Source organism: Chinchilla lanigera, unplaced genomic scaffold (assembly GCF_000276665.1).
Source record: "Chinchilla lanigera isolate Chin_1 unplaced genomic scaffold, ChiLan1.0 scaffold00118, whole genome shotgun sequence".
Classification (NCBI taxonomy): domain Eukaryota; kingdom Metazoa; phylum Chordata; class Mammalia; order Rodentia; family Chinchillidae; genus Chinchilla; species Chinchilla lanigera.
In genome coordinates, this window is record NW_004955519.1 from 3,666,228 (window position 1) to 3,684,648 (window position 18,421).

Consider the following 18,421-nt stretch of genomic DNA (forward strand, 5'->3'; position numbering starts at 1 on the left):
ATATAGATATATATCTATATCTGTATATATATAATTTCCTTAGACATTTAGTGACATTTCAAAGACATTTCTCTTTCTGCATTTAAATCCACTGAAAACAATTTTCAATAGTCTTTTTGGAAAATTCATGTATCTAAATATATGAAACCTGATCAATTTTAAGCAGATGAACTTGGTGTGTATTTTAATATTAGTAATTTTAAAAGCTAATAATCAATATACATGAGTTGAGATAAATGTTGCATATTTTTAATTTTAAATGAAATATTTTAGCTTAGGTTCAGGTTTTAAAATTTTCATTCTAAGGAAGTTATGAGGAAAAATTTTCAGTAAACGGTTGTAGAAACTGCACAAGTACAAGGATTATCCATGTTTGAAAGCTATCTGAAAAAAAAGATGTCAATCTGAAAAGAAATTCTTTATACCGGCATGAAACTTGCTCAAATCCAGCGGAAGAAATGTCTTGTTTAAGGTTAAAAGTCACTTGTTTAAATGTGTATTTGTCACTCGGCTTTCACAAACCATAAAGACTAAAACAGAAGGTGATTATTGGATGAAAATATTCTAGTATATGGAGTAAGGTCGTTTCTCTTCAATGTTTGTTTTTCTAAGATGTCATAGTTTGCTTATTTATTCATGTCAACAAAGCAAAAGATAAATAACAGGCATTAATACAGTACTCTAACTTGTAAAGTAACTGTCTTGTGGCATCATAATGCTAATGTTCACCATGAGTTAAAATGAAAGCCTTCCTTACTAAGTGCAAGAGATGTCTTCCTCATGAATATTATCTTTCTAGTGCATTAACATATTTCATGTATATTTAGATTTCCCATCATCATCATTTATTTTAATGGCACTTTAGAAATATCTAGATTTTACCAAGACTACCTTTTTCCAATTATTTCAAAAAACACTAGCACAAACCCATGTTACTCGAATCTATGATCAAATGAATATGGGGAAAACTCCTATGGGAAACTGTTTTTAAAATATTTATTTATTAGTGTATCTACTTTTACTGTAGGTTTTCTCAAATCTTTGAAATTTAGTAATAAATATTGAGTCTTTCTCCCACCATGTTTTACAGAATTTCTCATACTTATTTTACATTTCAAAATATTTTATAGGACTAGTGCTTCGAGAAGCATCTTTAGCCAAATGCCCATCTGAAATACACGGCAGGTACTTTTGAAGAAGCAACCTTTGTATATGAATTTGCTGCTTCCAAACTAAAGACAAAGCACAGAGTTGTGACTTTCTTCAGTTACCTTCTCTTAAGTTTCCACGATCTTCCTGGATACAATATTGGCAGTATTAGAACTTAAAAATAAGACAGTGACAATTGAAATATATTCTGGACAGAATTCATAATTTCTCAGAGGAGAGATTGATTTTTAGGAATATTGTGTACATCCAAGCTCTTTCATGTGTGAATCAGCAATGTATAAAAGAACATAACAAAGATATTAATTTAGAAGATCAGGACCTGGTACTATCAAATTTGGAAGGGAATGAGCAAGACATCTTGGTCCAAGTCTTTCATTTTAGAGATGACAACAGTGAATCCCAGAGGATGGGTGGCACGTTCCATGTCTCAGCTATCAAACTGGCATTAAAATCAGGCTTCATGAGTCTCAGTTTAGATTTTTTCCTCTTGTGGGCTTCTCCCCCTTTTCTTGGTAAGGGAACTTGAGCACACAATATTGTGAGAAAATGCTATAGAGAAGATATCATCTTTCAAGTCCAGGAGCAAAAATTTCTCATTCTATCCTTGCACTTCTTAAACTGTGAGAGTAACTGTTTAAATGAACAATTGAACATCTCTCTATCCAGAGAATTTTAGAGGTAGAGCTGGAGAGGTATGGAGCTGAGAATGTGCTTTTTAAAGTGGATTATTTTCATTTTTTCAATTAACACACAAAATTGTCCATCTTTATGGGGTGCCACACAACGTTTCAATATTTGGATACAGCTACGTATAGTGGTGCGCACCAGCACCCTGGGAGTGTGACGTTGGAGGACTGCAGGACTGGGCCCAGCCTGGGCAATTCAGACACTTAGTGAGACCCTATCTCAAAATAAAACATAAAAAGAGTCCTGGGGATACAGCTCAGTGCAAAGCCTCTGGGTTCAGTCCCCAGTACCACAACAAAACAAAACAAAAATGAACAAACAAGCAAACAAAAACAATATATAGATCCACTTTGAAATGCTGAAATCAGGCCAGTGTATCTGTCTCCCTAAACATGTATTATTTCTTTGTGGTGTACACAAGAACCTCAAATTGCTCTGAAGCACTTGTGAAAAGCAAGGCTTGAGATACACATCTGATTGGTCACTAAATTGTTTTCATATTAAATCTTAAATCCTTTGATCGGGTATATTCCATGCATAGATTTTTTTTTGTTTTGTTTTTTTTTTTGGTTTTTCTCCAGTACCGGGAATCGAACTCACAACCCTGCGCTTGCCCGGCAGGCGCTTTTGCCACTGAGCTAAATCTCCAGCCCCCCATGCATAGATTTTACAGTAAAATCAGTCAATTCTAAGGAAAATGTAGAATACAATAAATTCATTGTAAGAGTTTATTATATATTATATATATATATATATATATCTGAATCTACATTATCTAATTTGAGTTCTTATAGTGTAGTTTGCTAAATGTATGTATTTCTTACTTTTCAGACACTTTGAGCTTCAAGGGTAAATAAGGAGATATGTTGTTTTCTGAATACATTTGGGGAAGGGGAGGCAAAAAATCCTTCTTCTGAGAGAATGCCTGATTCAAGGAAATCTTGACTGCTTTGTTAGACATGAAGTGGTTCTTAGGAATCAATATCTTGAAGTATTTAAATGTAAACAATTCAGAGGAAGAGAGATTATGTTATATTCTATGTACACTTAGGTTTTTCAAATGAAAGAAAAATTGTGTGGTAAAGTGGCTCTTAGGTTATTCTAAAGTAGCAAAATTGCCAAAATAAGTCTGTAATTCAGGTTCCATAATCAAACCAGACAACTAGTGGGATAAAAGCAACTGTTCTCAGCATTGGCTAATTCCCAGAAATGTATACCATTCTGCTGTCATTCCTCATGGTCTTTTAACCCTTCACCCAGTCTTTTCTTCCTTTCTATCTTCCTTTCCTCCTTTCTTCCTTCCTTTCCTCCTTTCTTCATGTATCTATCTATCTATCTATCTATCTATCTATCTATCTATCATCTATCTATCACTTTGCAGTATTATTTATCATTTTGCGGGTTGGACCAAGGCCTTTTCAATGAGGTACAGCCCCACCCTGTGCCCTTTTCTCTGAGACAGTGTGTTGGTGAGTCTCTAAATTGGCCACGCAGGGCTCAGAATTAGGATCCTCCTGCCTGAGCCTCCCAGAATACTGGGATTACAGGCATGTGCCACTGAGGCAGGCTACAACGTTTCCTTCTAACGTGCCTCCAGCTCTATATAGAACAAAAGAGCATGAACAGAAGAACGCATCTCAAAATTGCCATCCTAAAGAGGCCTGCCGTTGCTGGGCTGGGGATTTAGCTCAGCGGCAAAGCGCCTGCCTGGCAAGCACAAGGTCGTGAGTTCGGTTCCCGGTACCGGAGAAAAACCAAAAAAAAAAAAGAGGCCTGCCATTGCTTAAGTCAAATCTAAGCCCAAAATACACCTCAGCATGGAGCATCTGGAGAGAGTAACTATGGGGACAATCACACCAACATTAGGAAACATGCTAAATCAGACTGAAAGGAAACTATTAGTTTCATATGATCAGCCAGAAGTTATATCTCTCACTCACTTTCTCACTGCCTCCCTCTCCTTTTCTCCCTCCCTGTGTCCTTCCCTCTCTCTTTCCTCCTTATCTCTCTTTTCTCTTCTTCCCCTCTCAGACATTTCATTGCCTCTCCTTTCATTTCTAGGTTTAGGAGCCAGGGCTATTATATTACTGTACCTTATGTTCTTCTCTCCTCTCTGAGTCGGTAGCATTTCTCTGTTGGGGTAATGAATCCGAAGTAAATCCTTTTCCTCCCTTCCTTGCTTTCCCCAGACCTATAACAGAAGGCTTGCTACACTTGTCACCAGTTTTGGAGATGGTCACTTGATCATCTGAAGGTTGAGAGGTGACTTTGCTCACAGTTGATGTTTGTACCGTTTTTTGTTTTTTTTTTTTTTACATTTGTACTGTTTCTCTTCTACTGTCTTATCTTTCTTTTCTATCTTGGGAAGCTGACCATCAGGGTTTGCATTGATGAGTTCCCTTGCCCTTTGGCTATGAGGTGAATTTGGCCAGTGAAAACCTCTCACAGGAGATGGAAGGCAGGAGGAGAGGCCAGGGTATTTATTCTCTGGTTTCTCCCTGCTAAAACAGCATAGATTGATCGTGTTATTCCCCACCCCCATTACCAACAGGTGGCTTCTATTTATAGCTGTCTTCTATAGGTTCTGCTAACCACTCCCTTCTTTGCTTCTTCAGATCTACTGTTGATAGTCCCTGAACACTACATTTTTCCTTTAGTAGCTGGGTTTCCTAAAAACTCTCTCACACACTTGGAGTGTGCAAATTCACTCCTGAGAAGATCCTGGATGACACGACGTTCAATTTACAAGTTATATTCCAGTATTTCTTGGACTGAGCTTGTAGTAGTGAAAACTGACTTTGCAAAGCTTCTATCTCTGTTTAGCACTGTACATGTAGCACCTAACATGGTCCCTGACACAAAGTAACTACCCATTATTTACTGAAGAAATGAACAAGTGAGCTCCATATGTTTATTTTCTCTTAATTTTGTTTTTAGGGGAATGTATGCAGTACATCACGTTTACATTCCTTGTAGGGGGTTGGTGCACCTGCAGAATGCATCTTTATTCACGTTTTCATCCTCTTCTCTTCCCCTCCCCCGTGTCTTGGCCCCTTTTCTTTTTGCAAAAGATCTATCTTTTTATTTCCAATTACCTATCTTTTACTTAGCTCTTTATTTATATTTCGGGTTTTGCATATCAAAGAAACCATACAATATTTAAGTCTGTGTGTCTGATTTATTTCATTTAACATTATGATCTCAAGATGCATCGATTTTCCTACAGATGGCTCAAGTTTATCTTTCTTTATGCCACATTTTCTTTATCCATTCATCTAGGACAAATGAACTATATGTTTAGACTCAAGTATGAAGATGTAAAATTTTGTATGAATTTTTGTGCCCATATATATGTTGTCTGCCACAAATTTATTCTATTACTTTGACAATGTGGAAGTAAATGTGGCCTTTTCCCCTCTGTAAAATATGCTCCACTCCCATCAGAAAAAAAGAAGAAATAAAAAACACCAGGTGTCTAGTTATGTAGATTAACATCACCTATCTTCTTGCATTTTTGTCATTCCAAGGTTTACTTTGCCCTCTTGGGTGAGTGCTTTTATAAAGCAGAGCCATGCTTAGTGCACCTGTGTCCATTAGGAAATGTTCAGTACACAAGCCAGGGCTTAGTCGGAGAGAGCCCACCTTCCATCTTATATTTGCCTCAGGACTGTCTTGATTTTTTTTTTTTTTTTTTTTTTTGGTTTTTTTCTCCGGTACCGGGAACCGAACTCACGACCTTGTGCTTGCCAGGCAGGTACTTTTGCCGCTGAGCTAAATCCCCAGCCCCAGGACTGTCTTGATTGACTACCCAGACTAGACTCCAAGGAGGCAGCCAAGGACTTCGTTCTCAAGTGTTCTGCACACTTCAGACTACCACTTACAGACCTATGCCTTTTGCTCATATCCTTCATTTAGCAGCTTGTAGAAGGCTAAAAGTGTTAGTAATCAGTTACAGGTGTCTAGAGTAGCCCTCTTAGGAGAGACACGCATAAGCAAATGCCGTGCGGTAGTATCAGGACAGCCTTATAGGAGTTAAGTGAAAGAGGAACCCAGAATGCTTTAAGACTTTGTTATGAGATTTGATCAGATATGTTTCCATGAGTACTGTATTTTAAGAACCCATTCTAAACTGTCTGATCAAACACACCAAGACAAATATCCAGTACTATTAAGAACAAACCAATACCTATCTTTTTCTCACTCTAAACCTAATTGCTCCAGGAGGACACATTACAATGACCACTCATTATGTACCAAGATATCATGATAAGGATGTCACCTTTTCTGTGAAGGAAGTCTTAAATTAGCCATGGAATGGATTAATCATCCTGAAGGATAGGAAGGGACAGCCAGCTCTATCGAAATCAGGAAAAATGTTTAGGCTATTTCAGTAATGAAAACTCAGTATATGTGCTTACTCAGAACCCTCCAGGGAGTAATGGGCTTCCATTTCCGGTGCTCTTGAGCTACCATGTCTTAGAGATCAAATGTTCCCTTTAAAATACATATTCTAAGGTAGAAAATCAATTTGGTACTTTGGTGTAAAGAACCTTGCAACTACAATCACTGGAAAAGAATACATCAGAAATGAAAGTCATACTATCTGCACTTAAAATTAAGGTCCTCCTTTCAACAACCAAGTGAGATTTGTTCTTTATCTTTTACTTGGTCCACAAATCCAAAAATATTAATAAGTATAATAATAATAATGTTAGTAATAATAACAATAGTATTCAGGATGGGGTTTGAATGGAGAGAGATACTTCTTTCCCACAAGGAACTTACCTCTTTTTTTTCATACTTAAGAATATCAAATAACCCTTCAGGTTGAAAAATTTCTTGTTAAACTTATGAAAGGAAAAGTAGCTGAGACATGTAACATCTACATAATACTCTGATAGAAATCTAAAATGAATTTTCTCATTTTTTCTTTCTATTAAAAAAATCAAATAGCTATGAAGACCCAATCACCAGGAAATATAAGTTTCAACAATAAATAGTAAATGTAGGCCATAAAAGAAAATTGAAAGACTAGTAATAATTCAAATTGTTTGTAATAATCTTAATAGTCAAAAACCATTCATTCATATGTATGATCTCATTTGAATCTCTGAACAATTTGAGTGAGGTAAGGAAAAGGAGGAGAAAATTTGTATCATGGAAGATGTGAAAACACTTTTCAGAAAAGTTACTGAATCAGGACATGAATCTTCTGGATCCAAGTCCAGGATTCTTTGCATCGCATTACTCTGTCATCGTGGAATGGAAAACATACTGACAAACGTATTGGAATATGCTTCACCAGAGATAATTAGAAGGCTATAGATGCTTTCTTCTTGATGCTGCTTCAAATCCCAGACAGCTGTCTCATGGGCCTACAATAGGAACCTAGTGTATACAGATGTGTGGACTGGTGTTCATACGACACACAAAAACTAAAATAAATCTTGACACAGCCAGTGGGTTTCAGATGCCCAAAGATCTTCATCAGCATCATTCTTTTTTTTTTTTCTTTGGTTTTTCTCCGGTACCGGGAACCGAACTCATGACCTTGCACTTGCCAGGCAGGCGCTTTGCCACTGAGCTAAATCCCCAGCCCAATCAGCATCATTCTTGAAAATCAAGCTGTCACATATAAATTTCCCATTGTTATTGTCAGCCTTTTTCACTAACATTTTCCTCCATTTTTTTTGTCCTATTATATTTTTCTAAGATGTCTAGGGGCCACATGTTTTCCTCTAACTTCAGAATAAAACCAAATTCTCCCATTTAAATTATGGAGGGGGGCTGGGGATTTAGCTCAGAGGCAAAGCGCCTGCCTGGCAAGCGCAAGGTCGTGAGTTCGGTTCCTGGTACCGGAGAAAAACAAAAACAAACAAACAAAAAAAAATTATGGAGGAAGTGGCCCATAAGGCTTACTCTCAATTCTACCACGTGGCTTTAATATGCAATAGAGCTTTAACACAAAAACAAAAACAACAGTGCTATGATTTTACCCATAGTAGTAGCCAGCTAATATCATCGGGCAGGGGATTTCAAGCAGATATTTGGGGCATTATTGAAGATAAGATACATGTGTTACTTCAGTTAGAGTGATACCATCTCTAATCTATAATACTAGCCATGCTACCCAAGAGAGGATTTCCTTGGACTCTATCTCCTTATAAATACTTAACAATTAATTCTCCTTTTGAATTAGAAATATCAAAATTCAGAGGATATTCAGAAACAAATAACTTTTCGTGCACCCCTGGCATCCAGTCCCATTTCTCAGAGGCTAACAACATTTCAACTCTCCGGTATATCTTTCATCTATAGTGCATAGATAAGCATAATATATGTATATGTACATACTATTCACACATATTTCTCCGGATATTGGAAAGTAAATAGCTAAGCACACTATTTGTACTTTGCAAGGTAATTTTATAATTTCTCCTAAAATATTCCACTCTTCCTTTCAGCCACATAATTTTATTTCCTTTCTTTTTTCCTTTATTATCTTCTGGTTTCTGCAATGAATGGTCCCCAGTGGTAGCTATTTTCTACACATCCAACCAAGAACAAATTTACTTAGTGGAAATATCAACTGTCTTGCAATTGGGCTGAGTTCTAAGCCAGGTGAAATGGATGTTGTTATCACAAATAAAAGATAATGTCTCAAAAATCAAGTTATATTTATATCCTTTAAAAATATTCACAATTGACAACTGTGACTCATGCTTGACATTTACAGACACCTGAGAACTCATTTTTCGTTGAGTAATTCTAAGGGCTTTGTTCCATTGTGCTTTTTTCATTTTAACACTTAAGGGGAAACTTACTTCAAATCTGTTGATTAATTAAAGGAGACCCAGAATTAAGAGAGGATAGCAATTCCTATATGAAGAAGGCAACTACCCAAAGGATACTCCACATAATTCTATAATTTCCACCTAGGTAATTTATAATAAAGCAAATTGTCTTCTGCCCTTCCTAATAAAGTTATAATCTCAGCATGACCTTGGCCTTACTCTTTCAGGTGTTTGAGGGTTTATGCTATTTTCTGCACTTGAGACTAATGCATCAGATACTCATTCTGTTCCTCTTTCTTAGGGTCCATAGTTATTTCAAATGCCCACATCCACCAGAATGATCAAAGAAATGGTCATTCTCGGGCTGCATTATCACTAAGTGAGAAAAGCATCCTTTCCAAGTGTTCCTGCAGAACAATGTACTCAAACACAACCAATAGGGATTGGGATTCACATTTGAACTTGAGTTCCACCTAGCCACAGGAAGGGGAATTTCCAAAGGGCAAAACATGAAGACATCTGGTTTCATGGAAGTGGATCTAATTGTACCTATACTGTATTTGAAACAACTATAAGCTTCTTACTCATTGGAAATTTCACGAAACCATAATGCATGCAAATGTAGGTTTTACATTTAGTATTATATCATACTTTCAAACCTAGATCTCTAGATGTGGAAAAAATTTAGTTTGCATTGCATATATGAAGAAGTGGAGAGAATAATTATATCTTGTTATTGTTTATTCCAGATCCTATTCCAAAAGTAATGCTAAGATAAAATATATTTTTTCATGTTGGAATAAAATTCAGGATTAACTCTCAGCTAGTATTATTTACAAGAAAAACAAGTATATGTGTGTTATTTCAAAAAGAGAAAAACTGAACAAATGCATTTGTCTAGGTTTGAGTATGACATTAAAAGCTTAATGTTTAAAGTGACACTCTCAAGGTTCAATAATACCAAAAAAATACCAAAGAAAAAGAGAATATCTTATAGGGTGATGGATTAACACTATGATAAATCAACTGAAATGAAACAAATCCCTCAAGTAAGGAAAGAGGATCTTTCGTTGTTACAGAATCAACATATGCAATTTTAGAACCAGGTAATTGTGAATAGCTTATGTTTTTATCTGAACTGAAGATTTTGAAAATGTATGTTTTGGAAAGTTCCAATCCAGGTCTCCACATATCTTATAGCTGCAATTCAATTGGCAACTCTGACTCATGACTTTGTTTATACACTTGTGCTTTAGCATATCAAAAAAGTTATTTTTTCTGTAGTTTCTAAGAATGTCTCTCAATTATACAGCCTAAATCTGAACCACTTCTGGTTTCCTTTTCTAGCATACACCCATCTTTCTTTTTGTATGTGTGCTCATTATGACATCTTTCAGAGCCCATCAGATATGTGAAATAGACATGCAATATTTTACTGACTTGAAAGTATGCAAGAAAAATTCTTTCCAATAAGAAAAATTATGCACATGCACTTATTTTTCTTTTCCCAATGCATAGCAGCAAGGAAAGAGAAATATGTAAATATTGAATAATGTTCCTAGAGCAACCACACAACTTCAACAGCCTGTCAGTGGCTCTTGCTTTTGTTCTTATGTGGAAATTTTGCTTTCCATCTTCTTATTAATAAATGTTATTGTTATTAATCAGTATTATTAATCATTATTATTGTTATTGTCAACTGCATCATCATGTTTATTGTTATATTAGCCAATTTGCCTTTGGGCATTTACAGAGGAAATACCACTATTTTAGTGCAATTGCATTTCCTAATTACCACTTCTCTCTATTTCCGATGTAAATTTTCTGATTGATACATTGCTAGATTACTATGATAAGTATTGTAGTGTTCTTCCTAGCCTTCTTGATGTGTCCAATTCCATAATATTTCTGATTTTTCTTTCTTACTGTTCAGCTCAGCTAGGATCATTTTTGTTTCCCATTGTGACTAGCTCCAAACTTCCCACCCTCAAGTTTTATTCCAACTAACTGATAGCACCGATCTTCATATTTAATCTGTATTTACCTCTCTTTCTTGGTCTTTATTGCCTCATTCTGGAGAAACAGATGACCCTTTTCTTTATACTAGCAATATTTCATATATGTGTATATAAAATAAGGCGCTTCTGTGTTCTCTTAAATACAGTGCAGGATCAATGAGTAAAACATAAATGTCTAAAAGGAGTACAAAAGACTTACAAAGTTCTATGGGAACACAAAAGAGTGGAAATTATTTTCCTCTAAAATAATAGGGAATCTTTCATATTATAAGAGCCAGGCTCCCCAGAATGAAGAGACCTTTACGTGGTGTCAGGAAATTGATCTGATATAAATAGTTTATATAAACAAAGTTTATGAAGTAGAGCTGAACTGAGAAGACAAAAATCAATGAATTTCATTATTTTTAGGATTTTAAGTGATTTCCACCCCATTTCTCTTCTGTAAACATTAAAATATCCTGTATGTAATTGATACACCACAAAAATGCCATGCTTTTCTAAACCTGACCTTGTCTTCATTCATTTATCTTTAGTACCATAATAAATGTTATTTTCAAAGGGTGATATCCTCAGAAAAATTGGGAAATTCCCCCATAAGCTTATTGTGTATGGTCACTTAAAGTAGCAATAGTGTCATGGGTATTTGTTTTATTATGCTTTGCACTTTTTTGCACACTTGAAAAATTATTTCTTGAGAGAAATGAGTAATAACTGTTAACAAATAAAGACAGCTTATAAACTGGAACAATTTCCAACGTCTGGATCTTCCCTTTGAAATCTTTCATGAATTGCTTAATAAGAAATTATCTCTCCATTTATTGGAATACGGTAGTATTTCATGCATGTAGTGATTTTTCTATATAATATTTTATTCCTGCTGATGCAAGACTATTTCTATTTAATACTGTAAGTATTCATGTAACACCTCTTCACCACTGAAATTTTTGATGGGTGTACATGAGCTTGTTTCATCTTTCAACTTTCTAAAGCACTCAACAATAGCTTGCATATAATCCAGACTCAAAAGTTGTAGGTTAAATGTGTGAATCAACAGTCCCATTGAAAGCTGACTCTGGACTTGTTAGTCATAGAATTTCATTTCAAATATTGATTTCCACAGCAACGAACACAAAATTATAGGAAATGGGTTGAAATGATGGAAGATTTTTGGAGAAAACAGAGCTTGCTTCAGTTGTCTCAGAAGTATTCTAAAATCATAAAAACAATTATTTTACCAAAATTCTGACATATTTCTTTATGAAATGTGCCCACAGATGGGTATATTCAGAGGTGTGTCACTTGAAGAAATAAACAAAGTTTAGCTTTTATACCTATAATTTTCAATAATAAAAATTAATCAAAAGTAAAGGAAAGCCAAGTAATTAAATTGTTAATAAGCAAAATCAAAACATTACATAAATTATTCATAATATCTGGAATATTATAGATATCTCAATTTATAAATTAATAAAACCACTTCACAAGGCATTATGTTAAATTCAATTATAAGTTAAAGCAATTGCCATTTAAAGTATGTATTTAAAAATGAAAGCATAAAAATAATTCAATTCATTAATAATTGATTCTTATTATAGTTTTTCTGATTCAAAGTAGAAATGAACTCAATTGATTAAACAATTTCTACAGATTATTAAACACATTTTTAATGTTAAACAAAGAATTTCTTCCATTTGCTTCTCTTTGAACAAAGAAAGTGCACATCTTTTACGTGTGCATTTTGCCATTCTATAATCGTCTTTCTTAATTTCAGATAAATAATTTCAACTAAATAATAAGAATGTTTAAATAAGTGGGAATCAAAAAGTTTGATGCATTAAATTAGAGCCTAACAGCTTGTAAAATGTAAGAGGCCTGATTAGGTATAAAATGGCATGTATTATATTGAGATTTAAACTTCACTTTGATGTAGCCATTTAAAATAAAAACTAAACGTTATGGTGAAAACACTGAATCTCACTATGTACTGGTAGAGATTCATGGCAGTCAAGGGCATCGTTTGTTCTTGTATTCACTTCCAGCCGCAATCCCACTTAAAACAAAATAGGGACTGTGGTAATAATCTCTGCCACTAGTGTTATTTGTGGAGCAGAGTATGAGTGAGAAAAGCTTTTAAACATGATAAGTGATTGCTAAAATTTAAGATATTTAAATTAGTGGCTAATTCAAGAGAATGCCAAAGTGAAATAAATATACTTGTTGCTTCTATTTTGCAAAAAATCTCCAAAAAGTCCTAAAACCTACTTTCAGAGTAAACTGTTCAAACACCTGGATTTCTCAAGGCTTTAACATCAGTTTAAGTGACATTTACCTTTAAAATTTGGCCTAATTCTTGCATCGTATCCTGATGTCCTTCCCATTAATTTGTCCAAGAAATCTGAAGGAGATAGGGTCTGCGAAGGTTGTTTCCCAGACCTGGTGTCATGGTCTTTGCAGAGAGCTGCCCTAAAAAATCATTAACTCTTTTAGCAACATTTCCATTCTCAGTCTCTGAGAAATAATACTCACAAAATATTTAAATCATGGTTTGGTAAAGACATTTGTTATGATAGTAAGAAGAAAAACAGAAAAATGTAAACTCTTTGGTCGACTTCTGAACTTGTACATGATCTAAAGTAACTTTAAATGGCAAAAGGTATAAATCCTGAGTCATATCTCTCATGTTCCTAACATTAAACATGTTTAAGATCAGATAACACCTATAAATTTAGCTTGTAGATTTTATGGACATATAGTTGGAGCTGCTTAGTTTTAGGATTATCAAGAAAAATGAAGAACATGTGCTTAAACATTATGTGGTGACAAAATCATTTCCCCATGACTTTAAATTTTATTCCAGCATTTCTCACTAAGTATAAGTCCTTAAATTTTTGCAGGAAATAGATAATAATATAGGCTGAACAAAGTAAACAGTATTATTAATTATCATACTGCTTATTCTCACCTGCTAGATTCTATTCCATTTACCAACTATTTGTATTTCTCAGTGTGATCTCTAAAAGAGAATCTTCACTTGCAATTTTATCTTAATTATAAAGTAGGTCAACAATTAGCATATCTGTTACTTTCATCACTTTATCAGTTGTTATGTATATATAAACATTTAAATTGTTGACTGTCTGAAAAAGTATTAATAAAAAAACAGTTCTAAAGTATTTTGTCTTTTCCATTACCAAAACACTAAAAGTTGACAGGGACATTCTTCAGATTATCACATCCACGTTAAAAGTAGTAAAAAAGAACTTATGAAAAGCATTTTGGTGTATAGCAAAATACAATACATATTGATTTCTTCAGTAAAGAATATGTTTCACAAGCCTTGTTTTCAATAGTTTAACAAATAGTCTTGTTAATTCAATCACTAAAACACATTCTTTCCAGCTTTTCAAAGAAAAGGAATTAAATATAAGTGCAAGGATGATATAAACATTTGGTAGGAGTTAAAAATTGATGCAATCATCCAGAAATACTCACATTCCCACAAGCAGATTCATCTGATTAATCAAGTATTATTTGATTATGATGGTGGTGGTAGTGAGGATGATGAGGATGGTGATGATGATGATTCTAATAATACCCAGCCTACAATTTCTCTTAATCATAGTAGGAGGTGTGAACCTGAGAGAAACATAGTGAATTTTCCTGGTATTCATAATTTTATTTCTATTTGTTCCATTTCTCTTGGATCTGTGAAAAAAATACCATATAATTTGGTGAAAAATTAATGAGAGAGTTCTGCACTTTTTTGTAAGAGCATTTCCTCTCTCTATTCTATTTTAGACTCCTTGCCATTAGATGGTTATTTCACTTACTAGAACCTCAAGGTATTAACTGATTTGACAATTTGTAAATTATGTAGAAATGAAAGTGTGCAAACAAATATTTCTCACTATTTTAGCTCTGCACACTTCCTTTGTCATACAGCCATAAATACAAAAATGTCATATTAATTAAATTTTGGTGAGTAACAAATTTCCCAATAGACTAAAGCATAGAATGTATTGGTAAAAAACATTTTTGATGTTCCTAAGAAATTCCTGAATTTCAGTTCTTATAGTATGCTCCTTCTTAGTTGATGAAATATAACAGATGTCCCAAGTTGGCTGAGAATTAAGGTTCTTGTATATTTTATATAAGATGAGCGTACTCTTGACAAATTAATACATCTGCTTCCACCATTTGAGAAACATCATACCCAATAATATCTTTAAATGATTTCCCCAAGAATATGAGAGCAAAAATATCGACCTTATATAGAAAGGTGAAGAGCATGCAACTCATCAGACTAGCTTCATATCACACTGGCTGTGAAAATGTGTTGAAATACATAGAGTGCAGATACGCAACATAAAACTTGCTTTTGTGAAAATTTATTACCCTCCCACTATAATTAAGCTTTTTAAATGAACAAAAGAAATTTCACTCTCCTCTACAAAATTAAAATATGACCCAGGGCACAGAAAAGACAGATAATTCCGTGACACTCTCACTCTCAAGCAGTTCTCATGTGGAAAATATCAGCATGCAAAGTCGTTTCACCTACCTGAAGTGGTTTGTCTCTAAGAAAAATGCGAACAAGACTGTCAAAATGTTCACTAGCTGCCGGTTCATTCCTGTTTCTGTGATGCTTGTGGAAAATATCCCGAAATGATTCCAAAAAGAAGCTAGACAAAGTATCTCTTTATTGTCCAGATTCAAAGTCTGGCAGGAATCTAGTTTCCTTGAAAATCAAGAAGAGGTTTGGGTTTATATAGTTTGCTGAGAAAAAACAAAAAGTGCCAATCCTGGGCATCATGGTCAGGTCAAACCGAGGCTCGGGACCATCAGTTAGCCCAGGAAAGACAAAGCCTCAGAACTGATGAATCCCCAGCTGTTTCTCTTGAATAATAAAAAAAATGCTGCTACCTTAATCGCATCACCATGCAAAGGGGGCTGGTGACAATGCCATGCTGGAAGTCGATTCGCTGTGGCTTTTGTTTTATATCCTTTCTGTTTAGCAAAGCCCCTTTCTCTGGAAAATGTTCTTTTTAAAAAGAAGTTGTAAATGAGGGAGAAGAAAGGACTCTGCGAGCTAGAGTGTTTTGTGAGAAGAGGGGAGATTTGCTGAGATCCTGTGCTGGAATGAGGGCTACAGAAAGAGACGGAGACGTGATCTTACCAGCCTATAAATTTCAGCACTCGGACAGCTCCTAGCTCTGAAGTGCGCATGTTTCCTTTTTCAGTAGCTTGGGGCGGGGGTCGGGAAGAGGAAATCTTTGCCGTTCGAAAGCAAAGAGTGACTAGCCGCTTGACAAGGGGGTGCCACGATGGCAGGGGGAGAGCTGAGGTCGGGGAAGACCGAAAGGGTGCGAGCGGCTGGGGTCTGAGCTCCTGGAAATACTACTTTGCCTGTGGGTGGGTGGGACGGGAGTTTGAAGCAGAAAAGGGAATAAGGTTTAGGCGCAGGGATAGAAAATTGTAGAAAAAAGAGAACAAGATTCAGAGTACTGAAATTGTAACAAGGGTGCGGGTAGTTCACTCCTCAGTGGAAGCCAGAGGCACAAGAAAAGTCTTGTGCTGAAAAGGAAGGGACATTTCTTTGGTGTTGAGAAGCTCGTGTACTTAAAAAAGGTTCGTGAGGATCGATAATTTAATTTAGAAGCCTTTTATGCTTTCCTCTCCTCTTAAGTGTTTTAGTCTGATTTTAGCTGCTTATTCTCAAAAGCTCTCTCTACCTCTCTACTAGAGAAAGCCCCTTCCACTGAGCTTTCTTCAGTTGCTCAAAATCCTTGGGCATTCTCTTCAAGTCACAGATGTGCAGAGAAGGGAATGAAAGACAATGGGCCAGCAGGGGGCGATAGCAATCTTTTCCTACCCTGGTTAAAGGTTAGAACAGGGCTCCATGTTAGGAATGGAGCCAGCAAAAGTGACACTGGAAGTGTAGTTTCATCTGCCCCTCCCAGATTCTAATCACCACAGAGGGTCGAGAAATAAAGTGTAGAACTTCTTTATTGGCTAAACAGACTGAAAATAGTGGATGCGTATACATTCAGTACAAAACCATAATAGGTAACCCTGCTATCTCAGATTAAATTTACGAGTGCTAATGAAAAGAGTATTGGTAGATAGCTCAATGCACACACTTAGCAGCTTTTGGCAAAGGGAATAAAAATTGCATATCCTACCATGAACCGAGTAACTTACATTTGGTCTGTTAAGTATACCTCATTAGTCACATTGACAATCCACTGACTTAATTTTAAAACAAAGTAATATCATTAGTTTTTAGTCCATAAATGACTAATTTGTCCTTTGATGAGTTTAAATTTTGCAGCAAAGTAGCAAGAAGTTCCCTAGAGTGTGAGGAAAAAGTGACAGATTATTTTCATGTTAATGTAAATCGTCTAAACATTCTGTTGGAACACAAATTCTGGTACAAGAGATCTGGATTGGGGCCTGAAATTTTTCTAACAAGTCCTTAGATAAAGTTGATGCTTCTTGTCCACAGATCACACTTTGAGTAGCAGGGGTTTATATGCCCTTTTACCAGATTTCTATGGCATCACTGCAATGAAAATGTTGGTACTTCTTTTTAGATAATGCAGCAATGCCTAAGCGTTCTGCTTACATACGAATGAACTTTTTGGATGTATTTCTTAATTCTCAAAGCCTAGGAAAAGTTACTCAAGTTGAAAGAAAATCAGTATGTCCTACTGTGAGGCATTCCTTGACTGCAGCTTTGAATTTGCGCACTTCCATATTCCTCCACTTGGGACCTCTAGACCTGAATTTATCCCTGCAGTCCTGACCCCAAAAGTAAAATCAATTCCTGGAAATATCTTTCTTCAATTCGTGCTACATGGAAAAATCATTTGAGTTTTTTGTACTCAAGATTCTTTCTAAAATATAGATGTAAAAGTAGAAAAATGATTTATCCCAAATTTAAGGTTGTAATGGTACTTAAATCATACACTCTTCCAAACACGTCTTTCAACAACAGAGACATGTTATTACACAACAGTAAGGGTGAGTAGGTAACTTGTGACAAAGAGAGACTGGCCTGAAGAGTGACATGACATCATAGTATTTTAGAGTTCAAGGGACTTTAGAGAGTATTTAGTCTAGCCTCCTCATTTTACCTCTCAGCTCTCCTCACTTTGGATTCCAGCCCTGTCAATCCACAGAAACAACTCTCATTAAGTCTGTCAAAGAATTCTATGTAACTGAAGTCAAAGGGTACTTTTCTGTTCTCTTTTTACTTGGCATTTCCATGGTACCTAGTATCCTTGGCTTCTTTCTTTTTGATGTATTTTCCTCTTGGGACACAGTGAACTCCCAGTTTGCCCTGTTTTATCTCCTTGGCAGCCATACATTCCTCTATCTGGTCTATTAAAGTTGGATTTCCTAAAGACCATATCCTAAGACCTATCTTCTCACACTGTGCTGTCTTAGACAACATTATGATAATACAACTTGCATTGTCTTTTTGTGTATATGATACACAAATGTGTACTTGTACATCTATTCAGACATATTCATCCATCTACTTCCTCAATAATTCCTGTCGAATAACAAAATCTCCTCAAATTCCTCATGTCAAAGCACATTTTGTCCATTCCTCCCAAATCGAGATCCCATTCTCTGGTAACTGTTTCACTCACCAAACGAGGGCCAAGACATCATTTCTGAAATTCCCTCTCTCTGTCATTTTCCATACCCAATTTGTAACCCTGCCCTATTCATTTTGTCTCCCCA

General features: G+C 35.5%; 1 protein-coding gene across 3 annotated transcripts in view; it reads right to left on the reverse strand.

Annotated features, from left to right (window-relative positions):
* Glra2 (glycine receptor, alpha 2) overlaps positions 1-15,801 on the reverse strand; it is a 189,716-nt gene extending 173,915 nt beyond the window's left edge. For 2 of the 3 annotated variants that reach the window (XM_005409182.1, XM_005409181.1), the window contains exons 1-2: positions 15,231-15,801; positions 12,999-13,132 (exon numbers count right to left, since the gene is read on the reverse strand). In XM_005409182.1, coding sequence (XP_005409239.1) covers positions 12,999-13,132; positions 15,231-15,298 — 202 coding nt within the window. In that variant the 5' untranslated portion in view covers positions 15,299-15,801. Of the gene's footprint in view, positions 1-12,998; positions 13,133-14,161; positions 14,216-15,230 lie in introns of those variants that run through there. The other variant, XM_013506979.1, reaches the window with a different exon arrangement.
* Positions 15,802-18,421: the final 2,620 nt, after the last annotated feature.